Source organism: Acomys russatus, chromosome 6 (assembly GCF_903995435.1).
Source record: "Acomys russatus chromosome 6, mAcoRus1.1, whole genome shotgun sequence".
Classification (NCBI taxonomy): Eukaryota; Metazoa; Chordata; class Mammalia; order Rodentia; family Muridae; genus Acomys; species Acomys russatus.
The window spans coordinates 34257842-34278005 of NC_067142.1; the positions used below are offsets into that span (position 1 = coordinate 34257842).

At 43.4% G+C, this 20164-nt stretch overlaps 1 protein-coding gene and 1 pseudogene across 2 annotated transcripts in view; one reads left to right on the top strand and one right to left on the bottom strand.

Moving 5' to 3' along the window:
• Positions 1 to 19315, bottom strand: part of Ppp1r12b (protein phosphatase 1 regulatory subunit 12B) — a 202791-nt gene extending 183476 nt beyond the window's left edge. For both annotated transcript variants that reach the window (XM_051147459.1, XM_051147458.1), the window contains exon 1: positions 18867 to 19315. In XM_051147459.1, the coding sequence (XP_051003416.1) occupies positions 18867 to 19157 (291 nt within the window). In that variant the 5' untranslated portion in view covers positions 19158 to 19315. The remainder of the gene's footprint in view (positions 1 to 18866) is intronic.
• On the top strand, positions 3477 to 4580 carry LOC127190444 (microtubule-associated protein RP/EB family member 1-like; annotated as a pseudogene).
• Positions 19316 to 20164: the final 849 nt, after the last annotated feature.

A 20164-nucleotide genomic window follows, 5' to 3' on the forward strand; every position in this document is an offset into this window, starting at 1 on the left:
TTAGATCTAAACTTTTTTTCTTTTTCTTTTTCTTTTTTTTTTTCAATACAAGGTTTGTAGACCATGCTGGCCTTGAACTTACAGTGATCCACCTGCCTCTGCCTCCCGAGTGCTGGGATTAAAGGCGTGCGCCACCACCCTGGCCTAGATCTAAACTATTAGCAGGAAACAAATTTCAGTTTTCGTTGGCATTCCCAGACTTAGAATAATAGAAGGTTCCTACTACTCCTCAGATCTTCCTTAAAAGCACTTAGGGAGATAAGGTCCAAGAGCTTACTGTCAACATGTGGCTCCATCTACCCAGATGATTTCTATGTAGCCATTTAGGAATCAACCCTGGAATTGTCAGTTGGGAACAAATGCCTCAAATGAGAGTGGCTAATGGTATTTTTTTCAAGAAGAGAATGCAGAAGAGGAGCAATTAAACTGTAATGGGTAAGAATGATTTTGCTCTGGAAATACTGGGTGCAAGATAACCCAAACAGGACATCTAGATTGGGATGTCTAGTATGCAGCTCGAAACACTTCTGGAGTCCAGGAAAAGTGTCAAGCCTAGAAAGGTCAAGGGCAGAAGATCTGGACATCATAAGTACTCAAGGGACAGATGAGGTCATGGAGTGAGTATGGTTACAAATGAAGACAAGATAGAAAGTGAGACTGCAGCCGGAACTCGGAGGGAAAGTAGGCCAAGGAAGAGGAATAAAAAAGATGATCCAGGAGGTATGAGAAGAATCTGAAAAACAAAGCTTTGCTCTGCAAACCAAAGGATAAACATTTTAAGTAATAAAGAACAAAAGTCAATAAAATATTAAGAGGCCCAAAAGTATAGAGAACAAAGAAGGACAGTAAGGTACCATTTCCATAGAATGGCAGGACCGCAGACTAGGGAGGGTGTGCCATGCAAAGAGAGGATGAATAAAAGAGAAATCAGCAAGTCAGTAGTTTCAAAGGGAGGTAATACTAGGAGAAGGTGGGGCTGGAGACATGGCTCGGGGGTTAAGAGCACTGGCTGCCCTTCCAGAGGACCCGGGTTCAATTTCCAGCACCCACAGGACAGATCACAATTGTCTGTAACTCTAGTTCCAGGAGATCTGACACCTCACACAGGCACATGAAGGCAAAACACAAATGCACATAAAATAAAAATAAATAAATAAAAAGACTGAGAGAAGGTTCTTCTGGAAGCTCTTTTTATTTTTTAAAAGGTAAACATTAGGGCTTGCTCTGTACCCTCAGTGGCAGAACCTCAGTCCTCAGCGCTGACCAAACAACAACAACAAAGACATAGCTAGAGATGCTTTATCAGAAGGAGAAAGCAGGGGACAAGAGAATGGAAACCGAAATCAAGAGACAATTGGCTTGGTGTTATCCTCAGAAAACTGGTCAGCCGGTACGAGAGGAAGAAATGAGGAATGCTACAGACGGTGTGGAGGTGTAGATGATAGCTCCTGAATATCTCTGGGGAGAAGAAACCGGGCAGAGCCAGATAATCAGCTGTTAATAGGAGGAAAAGTGAATGTGGTTAGAAGCATAAAAATGAGTAAGAAAGCCAACAAGGATTATCACAACCTTAGTGAGTTGTAAGAAAATCCAATGAGGGTATTTTATCTCCTTTAATAAAACACATATAAGTTCTTACTTTGTGCCAGACAGCGTTGTGAGCACTTTCCGCACATTAACAGTTATTTCTCATAATAACTCCATCATTTGAAATTGTTATTACCTTCATTTCACCTACAATGAAACTAAAGCACAAGGAGATTAAGTGAACTGTCCAAAGCACCCAAGTGGCAGGATCAGGATTCACACCAAGTGGCCACGGTCTGGGACTGTGCTTTCAACCTCTCTACGGTGCTGCCCCTTTAATTCAAAAGTCAATGTATGTGTTAAGGAGCCAAACAAGGAATATCATTAAGTTTTTATCTAGCTCTACTCAGAAGCTTGGAACAGTAGCATTGGCAATAAGCAGAGAAATACAATAAACTTTACAAACTCAGTGGAAGGGCTAGAGAGATGAACCAGTGCTTAGAAACCCTTGCTGCTCCTCTAGAGGACCTGAGTTCAGTCCCCAGTGCCCAGGTCTGGTGGCTCACAACCACCTTTACCTCCAGTTCCTGATAATCTGTTGCCCTCTTCTGGCCTCCTTGGGCATCCACACATATGTGTGCACACAGTTACAGCACTGTATTGATATGAGCGGGCCAGGCTCACTGTGGGCAGTGCTGCCCCCACCCCTACCCCTGGGCTGGCCGTCCTGGGTGCTATAGAAAGCCATCCAAGCAGGTCAGGGGCAAGCCAGTAAGCAATATCCCTCCCTGGTCTCTGCATCAGTTCCTGCCCTGAGTTCTTGCCCTGACTTCCCTGGATAATGGACTACACGCTGTAAGATAAAATATACACTTTCCTCCCCGAGTTGTTTTGACCCTGTGATCTATATATCAATAGAAACTCTAGTGAAGACACAGGCACAAAGAAATACATTTTTAAAAAAACATGCAATTATGTTGATAGTACTTATAACATGATAAGTTATGGTGACTAATAGACTGAGGATCCAGCTGGCTCTTATTCTCCTCTCCGTCACTCCCCTCCCCAGGGTCTCACAGACTGCCTTGAACTGGTCATATTCCTGCCTCCACTTTTTGATGCTAAACCAAGAGGCATGTAGCCACCTTGCTGGAGATAGCCGAAAATAAAATATTTGGTCTGCACTCCAATTGTTCCTGAAACATTAACAGTCTGGTTATCTCAGAATCTTACCTGAACGCATAAATGCTTAAAACTAAGCTTTACTCTTCCCCTTTTCCTGCTCCCTTGCTTGCCTTCCTATTTGTGCTCACACTAGCGTGTAGAATGAGAGCTGCACGAGAGAGGACTGTCTCCTCATCCCTAACCATGGCTTCCAGCCATTTTATTTGACTTTGTGCTGGGGACTAGATCTAGTTGTCAGTGCCTGCTCCACAGTGCACTGAGTTACACGCCAGCCCTCCAATCATGCATCTTGTGTCTCTTCCTTCAAATCAATGCACCTGACACAATCTTATCAAACAAATCCTTTAAAACCCTTTACACATTCCTTCACTGCTCCAAAATGTTCAGCACACTTACCCGATAAACACCTTTTAAGATGACCAATCTCCCAGGAACTGGAGTTAACTGAAAATAAACGCTAGCTCTTGAGAACAGGCACATTAATGTATCCATTTACTCAGGACCCCACTGTTATCCTACTTGGTCACCTGATCTCTTTTTCCATGTAATTTTGTCTTGCTATATTTCCTAAAGGAAGAAAATGCTTGCTTTTTAAAAATTCCATTGACACCTAAGATATGGTGCTATGCACTTAAGAAACCCTTTGGCTCTATTTGACCAACAATTTCTCAGCATTCAAATGTGAGTCTCGGGTTTGAACGAGGCGAAGACGAAACTGGAGCCAGGTGCACGGAGAGCAGACACGGGTCCCCTCAGAGCCAAAGATGGCAGTCAGTGTGTACTCAACGTCCATCACCAGTGACAACCTAACAACATGACATGCTGGCTTGGATCAATGAATCTCTGCAGATGAATGTGACAAAGATAGAACAGTTGTGTTCAGGGGCTGCATACTGTCAGTTTATGGATATGCTCTTCCCTGGCCCCATCGCCTTGAAGGAAGTGAAATTTCAAGCTAAGCTAGAACATGAATATATCCAGAACTTCAAAATACTATAAGCAGGTTTCAGGAGGATGGGTGTTGACAAAATTAGTCCTCTGGATAAATTAGTAAAAGGAAAATTTCAGGACAATTTTGAATTTGTTCAATGGTTCAAGAAGTTTTTTGATGCCAATTATGATGGAAAAGAGTATGATCCTGTAGCTGCCAGACAAGGTCAAGAAACTGCAGTGGCTCCTTCTCTTATCACTCCAGCTCTGAGTAAACCGAAGAAACCTCCCAGCTCTGGCACTACAGCTCCACAGAGACCCATTGCAACACAGAGACCCACTGCCGCTCCTAAGGCCGGCCCAGGGACGGTGCAGAAGAGTCCTGGTGTGGCAATGGAGATGCTGAAGCAGCGAGTTGACACAGCAGGTCAAAGCACTGAAGCTCACTACTGAAGATGGGGAGAAGGAGAAAGATGTCTGCTGCGGAAAGCTACGGAACACTGAACTGATTAGCCAGGAGAAGGGGGGGTGGGAATGAGCCTGTACTGCAGGCAACTGTAGATATTCTTTATGCCACAGATCAAGGCTTGTGATACCTGATGAAGAGGGCCCACAGGAGGAACAAGAAGAGCATTAAGAAGCCTGGATCAGCAGAGCAACATCTGAAGTCTCCACTCCAAATCATGTGTTTCACTGTTAAATACTACCTTTTATTATTCTTAGAGGATTCACTGGTTTCTTCTCATAAGGGAAAAGTGCCTCTTCTTCAAAGTGCACTTTGCAGAAGTCTCACCTTTTCAGATGCGTTTGAGTTAGGAGCTGTTGCCTTGTAGCAGAGCAGTATTAACATCTAGTTGGTTCACCAGGGGAACAGGGAGGCCAACATGGGGCTCTTCATGTGGATGCTGGTCACACTGACTGATGGAGAAGGGGGTTTATAAAACTCTGAGGTGACAGCCTCAGAGAAATGTAAAGACTGAATTGAACTGTAAGCTAATGTGAAATTCTGGCAGAGAACAAATTAATAAATAAATGCCTTAAGAGTATTTTTAAAAATGTGAGTCTCAGTGTGTGTATCATATACAATGTGCTCTGGTGTTGTCCATTATCCTATTGTAACTTTAATGACCCTTTCTGAACTTTTTTTTTTGCTACAAATCAACAACTTCAAGCATAACTTTATATCAAAAAAGTGATAAATGTCAATTATTCTTAATTGTCAAAGGACTGTATTATTTCTCTATATAAGGCCTCATTTATGCACCACGCCCTAAGGTATACCATCGTTAGTTTTCTCCTTATTACCATTCTCACATTTCTAGCAATCTATTCAATTTATATTTCCAGTTTGCATGTATCTGATTCCAAAGTTGTGACACCTGTGACACACAGTAAACTGGCTTAAGCAAGCAAGAGCTTTCAACGTCAGAGGCTGTTATTCCTCACAGCTGCAGACCTTATACTAATATGCTCTCCACAAGGAAAGCCAAGGATCAAAATTCTTCAATGTTTTACCAACATTTTTACCTAGCTTATGCTCTCTGTCTAAGTTCTCTTGGTCTTTAAAAGCATAGGAATGTGCTATCAGACATATAATTCCCAGTATGTTCCAGCTAACCAACATTTAACCAATAAAATCTAAAACAAGAGCGGCAGCACAGACACACCTTTCATCCCAGTACTTGGGAAGCAAAGGCAAGTGCATCCCTGTTAGTTTAAGGCCAGCAGCAGGGTCTATGAGGCAAGATCCAGGCTAGCTAAAATTACATGGCAAGACCCTGTCTCAAAAATAAAAAAAAAAAACAAAACAAAAAACACAGCCAAATTAAAAACAAAAACAATTATTAAGGAGAGAAAACCAACAAATATTTTGAGGCAAAAGAAATTACAAGAATGGTAATATAAATTCAGCTTCCAAATAATTATTCTCCTGGTGAATTCCAGACCAATCTGGGCTATAACATGAGACCTAATCTCAAAACAAATAAATAATGCAAGTTTTTTTTGTTTGTTTATTTATTGCCAGTATAATCCCATCACTTGGAGACTGAGACAGGAAGAGTGCCAAAAATTCAACCAGTCTGGGACGTACAGTAATTCCTTGAGACCCAATCTCAAAACAATTTATAGGCTAACTTGGACTACAATATGAGACTCAGTCTCAAAACAAACAAAAAAAGCAAAACTAGAGTTTTCTTTTCTTTCTTTCTTTCTTTCTTTTTTTTTTTTTTTTTTTTTTTTTTTTTTGTTAAAAAAAAATAGAAATGCACTCTTCTTGCTTTTTGGAGGAACTAGTTTTGTTTTGTTTTAACAAACAATATTGGAAAAGATTTATAGTTACATACCCCCCAAAAGTGATATTGGTTCCCTACCTTATACTGTACATAAAAACCAACTTGAAGACCTGAAGGCTCTAAAACTATGCAACTTGGGGATGAGGTACCACAACTGTACATCTTCAAGACCTTGGATTACCTCTTATATTTATTATTTAACATGTTTGGGTGCTTTGCCTCCATGTATGTATGTATACCCCTGTTATGGGGTCCACTTAAATCTAACACAACTCAAACACAAGGTCAATGCAGATGACAAAAATTTACTATAATGGAGCCTCTACTGATTAATCAGGGCCCAGAACAGACTCAGGAGATGAACTGAGCCAGAATTTAGAGCTTTTAAGCTTAAAAACCACAAACACCTGTGCCAAGTTATATTTTCTCACCAATCGGGATTTAGGAATAGGGGACTTCTTTAGGAACATGTCTTTGTGGTACAATTATCCTGTTGTCATTGGTTGGTTTATTCAAGTGTGGCGAGGCTACGTGCGTAGTATTCATGTCTCAGTTTGCCAACCAGGATGTCAGTTACCCCATACTTTTCTCTCTCTACCAAGCAGGATGTCGTTACTCAGGGAGGTCTTGGGAACGTAAACCTTACTTGGCCCCTATTTAAATAGAAAGTTTTATTCAAAATGGCTTCAATTTGGCTCCTCCTTACACCCCATGTGTGTCTGGTGCCTGGAACGGTCAGAAGAGGATATCAGATCCTCTGGAGCCAGAGTTACAGATGGTTATGGACTGCCATATAGGTGATGGAAGTCTTACTGAGGTTTTCTGCAAGAGCAGCCAGTGCTCTTAAGCACTGAGCCAACTTTCTAGCACTTGGGTTCTTTCTTAAAGGACATCAAAAGCATAGGAATGGTCTGGAGTGATGGCTCAGTGGGTAAGAGCAAAGCCAGGTGTCCCATGAACGCCTTTAAGTCCAGCTCTGGGGGGGGTGATCCTAAAACTCCGTCCTTGGGGGAGAGACATAACCAAGGTCTACCCCTCCTCCTAAAGGCCAACGACAAACTGAGGCTTGATTCCACCAGAGTTCACGCTGCAGAACAATGAGTTCATTAGGCCTCCTTACAGAGCATGGGTGAGGAGTTACTTACGGGAGTGAGGGGGCTTCTTCCTGAAGAGGCAACACCAGAAAGTCTTTACCCAACAGGAATGATGGCTGTCCCAGAGGCCTGCAGATGAGAAGGAAACACACCCCGACCCTTCCCGGCCTATATACTCCAGCCCCTCCCAGAGGCCGTGTGCAATCAGGGCAGAGCTGCTTGAGGCAGGTGGTGTGAAGCAGCTGGATGCTCAGGTGAGGGGCTAGTGAAGCCTCGCTGCCCTTCTGTGAGGGGCCTAACAGGCAACAAGCCCAGCTGGGATGACCTTTCGTAAGACACCCACAGCTGAATTTGCCAAGAGGGCAGGTGTTTGGCAGAGAGATTGTCACGTACAGCAGGTGCCAACAACCTCTTTTGTACACATGTGTACATGTGCACACACATGTACACATACTCATAGATATGTATACACAAAGCATAGGTGTGAAAAGATATTCACTCTCATGATCAGTATCAGAATTTAAAACTTTAGAGAAAAGTTTTAAAAGATACCACAGCTAATGGATGCTAACATCTAAATGGAAAACCCAAGGTTTAACCAACACGGTGACTCAGGCATGGAATGCCTGCAGTATGCAGAAGTCCGAGGCAAAACGACTGACTCTAGTTCAAGGCCAGCCTGGTCTATTTGGCGAGTTTCAGGCCAGCCAGGGCTGCACAGGGAGAGCTTGCTAAAGCAAAAGCAAACAAAGCCCTGACAAACTGACTGCCAGCATAGTTCAGGCCGAACTTCCTCTCTCATCCTCCTCAAGAGCTGGCGTTTACAGACACGGGCCATCAGCCAACTAATTATTAGAAACACCTTTACTAAAAAAAAAAAAAGAAAGAAAGAAAGAAAGACCTTTACTAATATAATTACAAACTGCTGATTAGAAACCATAGTAAAGGAAAGTTTATTCAGAACATCAACAAAAACAATAGCCCAGAAATCTGAATTGTATCTTGTTCTGTCTTTATTTATATTTGTATGGGAAGGTGCAGATAAAAGTACACATGAAGAAGTCAGAGGACAATTTGTGAGAGTTTGTTCTTTCCATCCAAAGCTGAGTCACACCTTTACCTGCTGAGCCATCTCACCAGCCCTGATACTTGTTTTGTAAAAAGCATTTCTAGTCTGAAGAGTTGGCTCAGCAGTTAAGCACACTGACTGCTCTTCCAGAAGACCTGGGTTCACTTCCCAGCATCACTCACATGGTGCTTCTTAACTGTCTGTAATTCTAGCTTCATAGGATCCATCACCCTCATCTGGCCTCCAAAGGCACCAGACACCCATGGTGTGCAGACGTATACGTTTAGAAGAAACACCCATAAACATATTTTTTAATTATGTGAAATAATTTAATTAATCATCATTTAGGCCTGGTTTGGTGGTGCAGACCTGTAACCTCAGGTACATGGGAAGCCAAGAGAGTAAGATTGGAAGTTTGGAAGTTCTAGCCCTGCATAGGCAGCTACAGAGTGATTTCAAGACAAGCCTGGGCAACTTAGCAGGATCCTGCCTCAAAATGTAAAAAGTAAAAAAGCCAAAAATTAAAAAGGAGCCACGTGTGGTGACACATGCTTTTAATCCCAGCACTCAGAAAACAGGGGCAGGGGCATCTCTGAATTTGAGGCCAGCCTGGTCTACAAAGTGAGTTCTAGGACACACAGGGCTACACAGTGATACCCTGTCTCAGAGAAAGAAAATAAAAGGGGGCAATGGATATAGCACAGTGATAGAGTGTTCTAACATGCAAGAGGCCTAAATTCAATCTCCATACATGGAGGGTTGGGAAGAATCAAAGACCATTCAGAGCTGGTACAGCAGAATTCCAATACAGGTCTAAGCAGGAGGACCAAGAGTTCAAGGCCAGCCTGAGCCAATAACAAACCCTTGTTTCAGAGAAGAAAGAGATTGGCTGGGCATGATGGTGCATACCTTTTTGGTTTTGGTTTGGCTTTTGGTTTTTTGAGATAGGGTTTTTCTCTATGTCTCCTTGGCTGTCCTGGACTTGCTTTGTAGACCAAGCTAGCCTTGAGCTCACAGAGATCCACCTGCCTCTGCCTTCTTCCGGAGTGCTGGGGTTCCAGGCGTGTGCCACAGCGATGATGGTGCACACTTGGAATCCCAGCACTCAGGAGGCAGAAGCAGTAAGACCTCTACATAGTAAGATCCTGTCTCAAAAAGGAAAGAAAAGAACAGACTTTTAATAATTTAAATACAGGAGCACATTATAGAGGCAATACAGGAAAATATTACAAAAAGGAACCCTTACTATAATAATTTACAGACTGTACAGAAAGATGAAATTCATCATGTATGTCCCAGTTTTCCCTATTTAAAAGCCTTCAGCCAGCGGCAGGGATGTGTGCCCACTGCCCAGGTCACTCAGGAAGCTGAGGTGGGCAGATCTCCTGAGGCCAGGAATTCCAGTCAGTGCAATACAGAAAAACCAGTCTCAAGAACAAAACCCTTGAGCCTTGATGATCCTGACACGGAATGACAGCAGCACAGACAGGGCTGAAGCAGGAAAGTCTCCATTCTTACTTGAAAGCGGCTGTGCTTGTAATTCTGGTCTGTTTCAATATCTGCTGGGCACTCACACTCCCCAGCTACTGCCTTAACACACACTGATGAGGCTACAGGAACTCTCTGGCAGGTGAGCTGAACCTCACTAGCGGGTCTACGGCTTGGCTGTTCCCCACAGCCGCTGTCCATCACCCGGGGTGAGTTATAATGAGCCATTCTTCCACCTTCACTTTTCATGTTACTTACTGTCGAGGGTAGCGGTCTCAGTGTGGGGAAGAAAACTGATATGAAACAATTCGTGAAACTGAAGCTTTGTCCACAGGACCCAAACACAGTCAGTCAATCTGTCTGAGCATATTAAAGCCCCATCTCATACTTATGCCACCACCCCCCTTTTTTTTTAATCTTAAAGGTTGCCAAGAAGGCAACATTTTTAAAAAGGAAAAACAAAAACAAAAACAAAAACCCGTAAATTGTGTCACATGAAATGACTGCATGAAAGTACAGCATAGCTCATAAACCAAACATCTCACTGTGAAATTTATTCCGTTAGGAAAGCAGTTTTTTCCTTAACCTCAAAGAGAGCAAGAAGCCAGCCAACCCAATCTCCATATGAATGCGCCAAATGTCCAAATGTCAGCTCCGTTTCCTGAGACAAGCCCATCATCTGTCCACACTTGGCCTGGATGCCTCCCGCCTTCTCCTTTGTGAGGCAGTGCCTGTGCAGAAAATCTTTCACGAAGCCAAAGTACCCTGCATATCTGTTCTCCAAACTGGGGAAGTGGTTGTTTTAAGACTTTCAAGTTTCTTTCACAATGGACCATGGACTACTGGCTGTCGTGAGGCCAAGAAATCTTTTTTTTTTTTTTTTTCATATTTATTTATTTTTATTTGATGAGTGTTTTGTTTGCATGAATATCTATACAGTACATGCAAGGCTGGTGGCCAGAAGAGGGTGTTGAACCCCCTGGAACTTGAGTTACAGACTTGGTTGTGAGCCTCCATGTGGATGCTGGGACTCTTAACCTAAGGTGCTCTGGGAGAATAGCCAGTGCTCTCAAGGCTGAGCCATCTCTTCAGTCCCAACAGAACAGACTGAACACAGTTTGGTGGTAGAGCACTTGCAAAGCCTGGCCTGGAGAGGAGAGCATGAACAAAAACAGGTATAAAAATACAGCAGAGACTGCTGGGCATGGTGGCACATGCCTTTAATCCCACCACTCAGGAGGCAGAAACAAACGGCTCTGTGAGTTTGAGGCCAGCCTCGTCTACAGAGAGTGTTCCAGGACAACCAGGGCTACACAGAGAAACCTTGTTTAAGGAAAAAAAAATGCATCAGAGAAACTTTACTTTTGGATATCACATTCATCAAGGCTTGGGGGGGGGCAGGGATACTTAAAATACAAAAATAGAATGGTCTAATGAATCTCAAATGATTAATTCATGACTAATCTTGTTTCCTGTGTCAGTCCCTCAACCCTACCTCAAGATAGATATTTTATATTCGATTACAGACAACATATCATCCCATTTGCAAGTATTTCAATTAGCAAATTACAAGTATCTCTAAGAAATAGACATTTATGTAAAAGCAATCACAATTTCAATAGTTTATGCAAATATCAAATTTTCTCTCTCTCTCTCTCTCTCTCTCTCTCTCTCTCTCCCTCTCTCTCCCCCCCCCCTCTTTTGAAAGAGAGTTTAACATAGGACAAAGAGGAATGAGTGTGGGCACCTTAAAAGAGTCTCCTTAAAGCCATAAAAAACGCTCAGTAGTGTTTAAGTTTCTCTGTTCTCTGATTTTTAAAGAAAGTTTAGTAGAATTAGCTAGGCGGTGGTAGAGCACACCTTTAGTCCCAGCATTCTGGAGGTAGAAGCAGGCAGACCTACTGAGGAGCCTTGTCTCAAAACAGAACAGAACAAAACAAACAGTGTATTAGAATCATGCTTCAAGCAAGACTTGCATCTGTTGGTTTGTATCTCAAGACCCTTGTGGTCCATGATTGCTCTAGAGAGGGAAGATGAACTGTGACGGTGGTGACAGCGTTCTTTACCTTCATTATGGTGAAATTATACACCTGTATCAGAACTCACAGAATTCTCAATCAAAAGGTGAATGCTACAAACTATAAAATCTGAGCCAGGCAGTGGTGGCGGACGCCTTTAATCCCAGCACTCGGGAGGCAGAGGCAGAGGCAGGTGGATCACTGTGTGTTTGAGGCCAGCCTGGTCTACAAAGTCTAGGACAGCCAGGGCTACACAGAGAAACCCTGTCTCAAAAAACCAAACCAAACAAACAAAAAGAAAACAAAAACAAAAAACCATAAAATCTGTCTTGGGCCAGACAAGGTGGAACACACCTATAATCCTAGAACTCAAGAGACTGAGTTAGGAAGACAAGTTCAAGGTCAGCCTAGGCTATCACACAGTGAAACTCTGCAAATGTTGATAGCAACTTGGAAATAACCAAAATGTTTCTCTCTGTCTCTCTCTGTTTCTCTCTGTCTCTCTCTATCTGTCTGTCTGTCTGTCTCTCTTTCTCTCTCTCTCTCTCTCTCACACACACACACACACACACACACTTTTAAAAATATTTAAAAATGGCTGGCCAGATAGCTCAACTAGTAATGGCATTTGCTACCTGATCACTCCCTGGAAAGAATATGGTAGAGGGAGAGAAACAACTCCCAGAAGCTGTCCCCTGACCTCCAAGTGTATGTACACACACACACACACACACACACACACACACACACACACCAGGGGGGCAACGAGGGAGAGGGGAGAAGAGAAAGAGCGAAAGGGAGAGAAAGGAGGAGGATGGTGGGAGGGGAGAGGATATGAATAAAAAGAACAAAGATATCTGGCCAGGGAATGAGTACAATTAAGAGTGAATTGCATGTGCACTGCAAAACAGAAGGAAAAAAAATGCAGTGTTCAAATCTTACTGGGATGTATTCAGGCATGGAAACTTGGGACTAACACAGGGCAAGGGGCCAGGTGCCCAACATAGCCTGATGCATCATATTAAACAGTGTGACAGGGTGTGCTATTGAAATGATACGGACGATGATGGTTCTACAAACACAGCCCTGAAGGAGCCAACAGGATTTTCCAAATCCCATACTGCCATGCGTCATGCGTCAGACACTAAGCAATTAAGTCAATACTTGGGGTAAGGCGTAAGTACGTCACTTCACAGAACAGACTGTGAGAGAAACACATCATGAACTGGAATGAGAGATGAGCGGCTAAGAGACAAGCCTTACTTTTACATATAGATTAGCACCTGAACAGCCATTCATGTCCGTCTTCTTCCCTCACCCACTGGACCACATACTGCCCTACCCCCTCCCCTCAGCTACCCCACTCTTCCCTTCTCTTTCAGAGAAATATGTGACTGTAACTTTTCTAAAGTCACATGGTCACCTGGAGCAGTTCTCCAATGACAGGGGTAGCCAGGCTTGAAGCGCCAGCACACAGGAGGCAGAGGCAAGAGGATTCCATGTTTGAGGTGTCATGGGCTACATAGTGACACCTGGCTCAAAAAAGATGACAGAGGCCACACGAGCTGAATTTGAGTCTGGAATATGGATGGCTACAAACCTCTACATGAACCTAAACCACACAAGTCCATAACTGTGAGGACACCAAGACAGGTGGGATTTACCCTCAGCAAGTAAAGAAGCTGGATTAGGAACACATACATTTCTTGTTGAGTATATATAAATAAAATGGAGGAGCCTTTGTGCCGAAACAAGGGCTTCCAAGGATCACAGCCTCAGATTAGCGCCTTCTTCACGGAGGCCTCTAAGACACTGACTGCAGCATACCAAATTTTAATTTATTCAACAAAATACATTCAGTCTCCTTTATCCTACTACAGAGATACTTGGATAGCCATGTTTACTGCTACCCCATTCACAATAGCAAGGAAATGGAACCAGCCTAGATGCCCAACAATAGGTGAACAGATAATGAAATATAGTAACGTGCCTGCTAGACAGCTCAGCAGGTTAGGTAAGGTCTCTGCCACCAAGACTAATGACCTGAGTTCAATCCCCAGGTCCTACGTGCTGGAAGGAAAAGAACCAACTCCCAAAACATGTCCTCTAACTACTACATGAGTACTGTGACACGCAACTACACACACACACACACACACACACACACACACACACAGTAATAAAGAAGGTTTAAATGTGATAACTGTAGAATGGTTTGAATGAAGACAGCCCTTATGGGCTCATCTATTTGAATGTTTACTCCCTAGTTGGTGGAACTATGTAGGAAGGATTAGGAGGTGTGGCCTTGTTGGAGAAGGTGTGTCACTGGGGGTGCTTTGAGGCTTCAAAAAGCCCAGGACAGGCTCATCTGTCTGTCTCTGTCTCTCTTTCCCTCCATCCTTCTTTCTGTCCTCCTCCCTCCCCACCCCCAACTCCACCTCCTGCCTGTAGATGAGGACGTGAGCTCTCACTACTGCTCCAGTGCCACGCCGGCCTGCCTGTCACCACATTCCCTGACATGAGGGTCAGGAACTATAAGCAAGCCCCCAAATTAAATGCTCTCATCAATAAGTTGCTTTGGTCTTGGTGTTTCTTCACAGCAATAGAACAGAGACTAAGACAATATACAATGGAATTTTACTCAGCTATAAAGAAAACTTTATAGGAAAAATGGAATGAGCTGGAAACTGTATTAAATAAAGTGAACCAAACTCAAAAAGGAAGCCACCACATGTTCTCTCTCATGTACATATGGGCATGAACAAGGGTAAAGGCTCAAAACCCCTGGAAAGGAGTACAAGAGAGGGCGAAAAGAGGTGCCAAGGAAGGGGAGATGTTCAAAACGACAACTGTGATGTGAAATCAGAAGAGGAGGAGTTCAAGAGGGGTCTGAGGAGGGGAGGAGGGCAGAGAGAGCGTGGGAATGGAGAATTAACCGAAACATGCTTTGTTGTAAAACGCCATTATGAATTTTTTTTAAAATCAAAAAGAACATCATACCTAATACTTTGTATGCTGATTTAAAAAATAAAATTTAGGGCTGGAGAGACGGCTCAGTGGTTAAAAGCACTTGCTGCTCTTCCAAAGGATCTAAGTTTAGTTCCTAGTACCCACATCAAACATCTTATAACCATCAGTTACTCCAGTTCCAGGGGATCTGATGCCCTCTTCTGATGTCTATGGGAATTGCACATGTGTGGTGTACATCAGTAACTCCAGATCCAGGGGACCTGATGCCCTCTTCTGACCTCAGTGGGAATTGCATATGTGTGATGTACAGATGTACAACAGGGTGAAACATAAAAGATAAATATAAAAATAACTTTAATTTTTAATATTTTACTTTATATGGATAAGTATTTTTCTGCATGTATGTCTGTGCATCACACACATGTCTGGTACACAGAAGCCAGAGAAGGAGGGCAGACCCCCTGGAACAGAAATCATAGCCAGTTTTGTGCTACGATGTGAATGCTGGGAATCAAACCTGAATCCTCTAGAAAAGCAGCCAGTGCTCTTAACTGCTGAGCCATCTCTGCAGACCCCCAAAGTAAACTTTTTTGTTTTGTTTTGGTTTTTGTTATGTGTTTTTTGTTTGTTTGTTTTGTTTTCAAGACAGGGTTTCTCTGTGTAGCCTTGGCTGTCCTGGACTCACTTTGTAGACCAGGCTGGCCTTGAACTCACAGAGATCCACCCGCCTCTGCCTCCATGAGTGCTGGAATTACAGGCATGCACCACTGCACCTGGCTCCAAAAATAAATCTTTTTAAAAAATGCTTTAGCTAAGCAGTGCAGTGGTGGCTCACACTTTTAATATCAGCACCTGGGACACAGAGGCAGGCAGATCTCTGGGTTCAAGGCCAGCCTGGTCTACAGAGTGAGTTCCAAAATAGCCAGGGCTACACAGAGAAACCCTATCTTGAAAAACAAAGCAAAAATTTAATTAAGAAAAAATATGCAGATCTGGCTAATCTATCTCAGTTTCCAAACGTTTGTCAAAGTTGGTCTAGCCTTTGAGCTAGCTACAGCCTATTTTAAGTATTATGAACAGTCTCCTAGGATTTGTTATCTTTGATTTGAGTCCCTGCGATCTCAGCAGAGGTACCAGAAAAGGTCTCTATGTCAAAAATAGTACCAAGGTATTATGACCTATAATACAAATTATCTACTGTGATCTTGTAAAAAGAGAAAATCTGACCCAAACATCATATAGGAACTTTTTCTAGCACACCAAGATGATAATCAACAGCTGTTCAAATGGCCGTGGCCAAGGAAAAAGAAGCAACTGTCCAGATAATGCTTGTCATGTGACTATAACTGATGACTCTAACCAATCTTCATTCACTTGAACAGTGACATGGTGGTAACGTGGGTTGCTTGGTGACTAGTAGCTCCAGTCCTACGGCTGGAAAACTTTCCTGTACCTTAAGAGCCCTTCAGATCATGGAGAGGCACGCTGTAACTCTGCCAACTGGCTGCTAGGAGTTCTTAGGCCAATTGAAGGGTCCTTGTTTTGGTTCAAAGTGATGGTTCTCCATCAGAGCAGGCAAGATGAAGTAGCTCACCTCTATAAACTCAGCTTGGGGAACTCACACAGCAGTACTGCCATGATCTCAAAGCCAGCTTGGGCTACGTGGTGACTTTGGTGCTAGCCTAAATTAAGAAAGGGTGTGAGACCCTTTCTCAAAGAGGGAAAACATACAAAACAGAAAGTTGTTTAACTTGACATCAAATCTTTGAGAAGTTAATCTTTAACTGAATTTGTCTAGAACTTGAGTACGCATATTTAATTCGACTGCCAGGCCTATAAAAGTGAAAGAAATTTTCTATTACGTTTGCAGATGAGAAAGAAACATTCTGCAGCTAGCATCCCTGCCTCTCCTACTTCCAGAGGTTCCTGAATATAAAGAGTGCAGCAACTGAGAGACAGCGCACTTCACAATCGAGGGTGTGAGTGAAGAGAGGCGCGGCCGCGGCAGTCTCCTGATAAAGTCAGAAAGACAGAGGGCTGAGGCTCTCGCAGGAGTGAGAGAGACCGGACTGAAAGGGGCAGCTCTGGCATGAGTGACTTCTCAGAGTAACACTAAAATGTATGGGGAGGACTAAACTTAGCTTGCAGACTCACTTGTAAAAGAAACAAGGCTCAGCTGGAAAACATGCTTGCTGAGCAAGCCTGCCAACTGAGTTCCAGCTCCAGACTCACAACGGAAGGAAAAAACTGACTCCCTTTAAGTTGTCCTTTTCAACTCCACATATACATGACGACACATGCACAGATGTACCAACATACATACACACAAACACACACTAATCAAACTAAAAATAGCAAGGTTACTGAGTTCAACTAAGTAATAATAATAATAATAATAACAACAACAACAACAACAACAACAACATTATTATTATTAAAGTGGAGAATGATTGAAGAAGACACTGGCTGAGCTCTGCCCCTTACATGTATGTGGATTTCACCCTTCCAAAACGTTAAAAAACTTAATTTAAGTCTTTTTAGAAGTTGAATGTAGTTCTCTTAGTTTCTACCACATTTTACACATTACCACATTACTCAGTGGAGTATAGGGCTTTGTGATTCAAATCTGAAAAATCAATACGCAGGGATAAGTTCCCTCCTTCCTAGCTTCTCTCACACACAACTTTTTGTAGTTTCAATCTTCTCCTCTGTGACATGTGAGTCACATTATTATTAACCATACCCACTGCAGAAGAACTCTACCAAGATTTACATAAGCGAACACACGTGAAGTCATTTTTAAACAGCAAAGTACTATATAAATACTGGTTGCTATATATAAATGTAATAGGCTGAGAGAAGAGTTTTCTTCCACATGAAGAGAGCAATAAGAACAATTTTAAGCTGTCAGCTAAACATATTTAAAGAAGAGACTTAACATAAACTTGAATTATTATTTAAAAGTAGATGTGTGTGTGTGTGTGTGTGTGTGTGTGTGTGTGTGTGTGTGTGTGTGTAACCCTGGCTGTCCTGGAATTCACTCTGTAGATGAGGCTGGCTTCAAATTCAGATATCAGCCTGCCTCTGTCTCCTAAGTACTGGGACTAAAGATGTGGGCCACCATGTCTGGGTAAAAGTGGATTCTTCTGTGAACACATTCACTTTGCACATAGAGCAAAAGAAAAATAAAGAGGACTGGTGGTGTTGCTCCGTCAGTGGAGCTCTTGACTGGCACGCACAAAGCCCTGGGCTGGATCCTCAGCACGGCCGAGATGGGGCAGTCCCAGCACTGGGCACAGAGAAGGATCAGAACTCTAAGGCCATCCTCAGTTACGTGGAGAATTCTAAGTCAGCCTGAACTATATGAGCTTCTGTGAGGAGGAGGAAGAGAAAAAAGAGGAGAAGGAAACAGAGGAGGAAGAAAGGATGAAGGAAGGAAGAGTGTGTGCTCAGCTCTCAGCTCACCAAAATAACTGATTTACTTCAATTGAGGAGAGAAGGTGGAGTTATGACAGTATACAGAGAATATTGTTGCGTAAGTGAAAGAAATCAAGGTGTTATTATCAAGCAGATTACCTGAAATCCATATATATGGTCATTTTCTTCAAATATTATCATTTCTACAGATAGATTAAGAAATAAAATTCAAAGTCTATTCCATAAGTACCAGACAGAAACAAGTCTGTCCCTGACATAAGTAGCACTGCTGCAGGGAAAATAAGGCACCCATAACAATGAGGTCAAGGGTGTTCTAAGGGTGGCCTGGAGAAGGCACAAATCACACATCAGCAAAACAAGTGTCATTTCAAAAGAGCTGTTGGTCTTAATCCACTACGGGGACTTTTCTTTAACTGACCTAAGACATTTTGATAACTAGGCCACACAAATCGAAAGTTGAATTTTCTGAAAAGGTATCAGACTAATAACACTAAGTGTATCCATGAGTGGCATGACGTAGAGGCACAAGACAGAAGTAAAGACGATTAATCTATAGAGAAAACACCAAGGACCAAATCATCAGTCACCATGACAACCAAAGTAGGTGGAGGGAAATACAAACACTGACCAGTCACCCAGGTGACACTAGTGCTTCCAGTAAAAGACCCTAACCTTGGGGGTCAGGAAAAGACTTAATGAGTGAAAGGAGGCGGCCAAGAATGTGAGATAACTGAAGTGGCATGGTCTTTGCAACAGAGCTCTGCGGTGACACTGATAATAGTCTTGGTTAGACAGCTCGCAGGGTGACGGGCTTGCAGGTAAAAGACCCACAGGACCGAAAGAGAAGTCCTACCTGGTGCAAGGCTGTCAAGCCGTCCACGTTGACCGTGTTGATGTCCGCACCTCTTGCCAGAAGCTTTTTCACCTCGTCCGTGTCCCCGCTGGAGCAAGCAGCCAGAAAGACCGCACCATCCTCGAAGCGGACCCTGGGGCTCCCGCGTCTTGTCTGCAGCTGCCGCCCCGCGCCCTGTCGCTCCGCGGGCTCCTGTTCTGTCAGTGAGCCCCGCCAGCGCCGCAGCTGCTCAGCCCGCCGCGCTCGCGCCGACTCAGCCCGCTTCCCTCCCAGGTGTTCCAGCTCCGCCATGGCTCGAGGCTCCGCAGCTGCTGCCAAAACTATCACCACCAGACTGCTGGTAGCCTTGGGTGGCCGCCGCCGCCTCCCTCGGAGGGCTTCAGCTGGGAAATGAAGGCGGAGGCCCCCGCGCCTCCATCTTTACTCCTCCCGCTACTGGCACCGCCCACACGCTCCTTTAACTTCAGCACGCAGGCGCTGCCCAAGCCCCGTGTCATCACGGGACTTGAAGTAAGAGACCTGCCCTGAGGGCACGCTGTGGCCCTGTGGGAACTACAGATCCCTGGATGCATTAGAAACCAGTCAAGGACAAGCTGCACCTTTCTCCACTGCTGGGTCGAGCACCTTTGCTACTACAGTCTCCCCGACCAGCGGCAACCTCTTTCTCTAGGCATTTTGGGAGTAGTAGTTTATTACTGTTGCGACCGCTAAGCTTAGTTCTCTGTCACTTAACACTTGAAGAGTAAAACAGCAGCAGTAATTAGAAGATAGGACTAAACATAAAGTACCAGAAGGACTAGAATTCATGCCCTAGTTTTACATCTAGTTTTATTAACACGTTTTAGTTGTGAATCCACATGGAGAAAAGCATGTATGCACATACAGCTTTACATAAATTAGTTTCAATATGACATTTATTCCAGGTCCAGAAAGATTCATAACTAGTTGGAAAATTTTCATAACAAATGTGAGTGACTAGATCATTCTAAAAAAAAATTTTTTTATTATTTCCAAACATATGAACACTTGCCCATCCCTTTTTCTACTAGAATAACTAGGCCAGACTAGGCGGCTCACACCTGTAATCTCAGCACCCAAAAGACTAATATATGATTGCCAGGCATTCTAGAGCAGCCTGGACTATATACTGAGTTCAAAGTCGTCCTGGACTACATAGTGAGACCACCTCAAATCTCCCCTCCAAAAAACAAAAACAGCAAACAAGGAGGAGGAATGAAAAAATGGAAGCTGACTTGTCCTCTCAGGCCTTGGGGGGTTCAGGCAGAAGTATAAGGAGT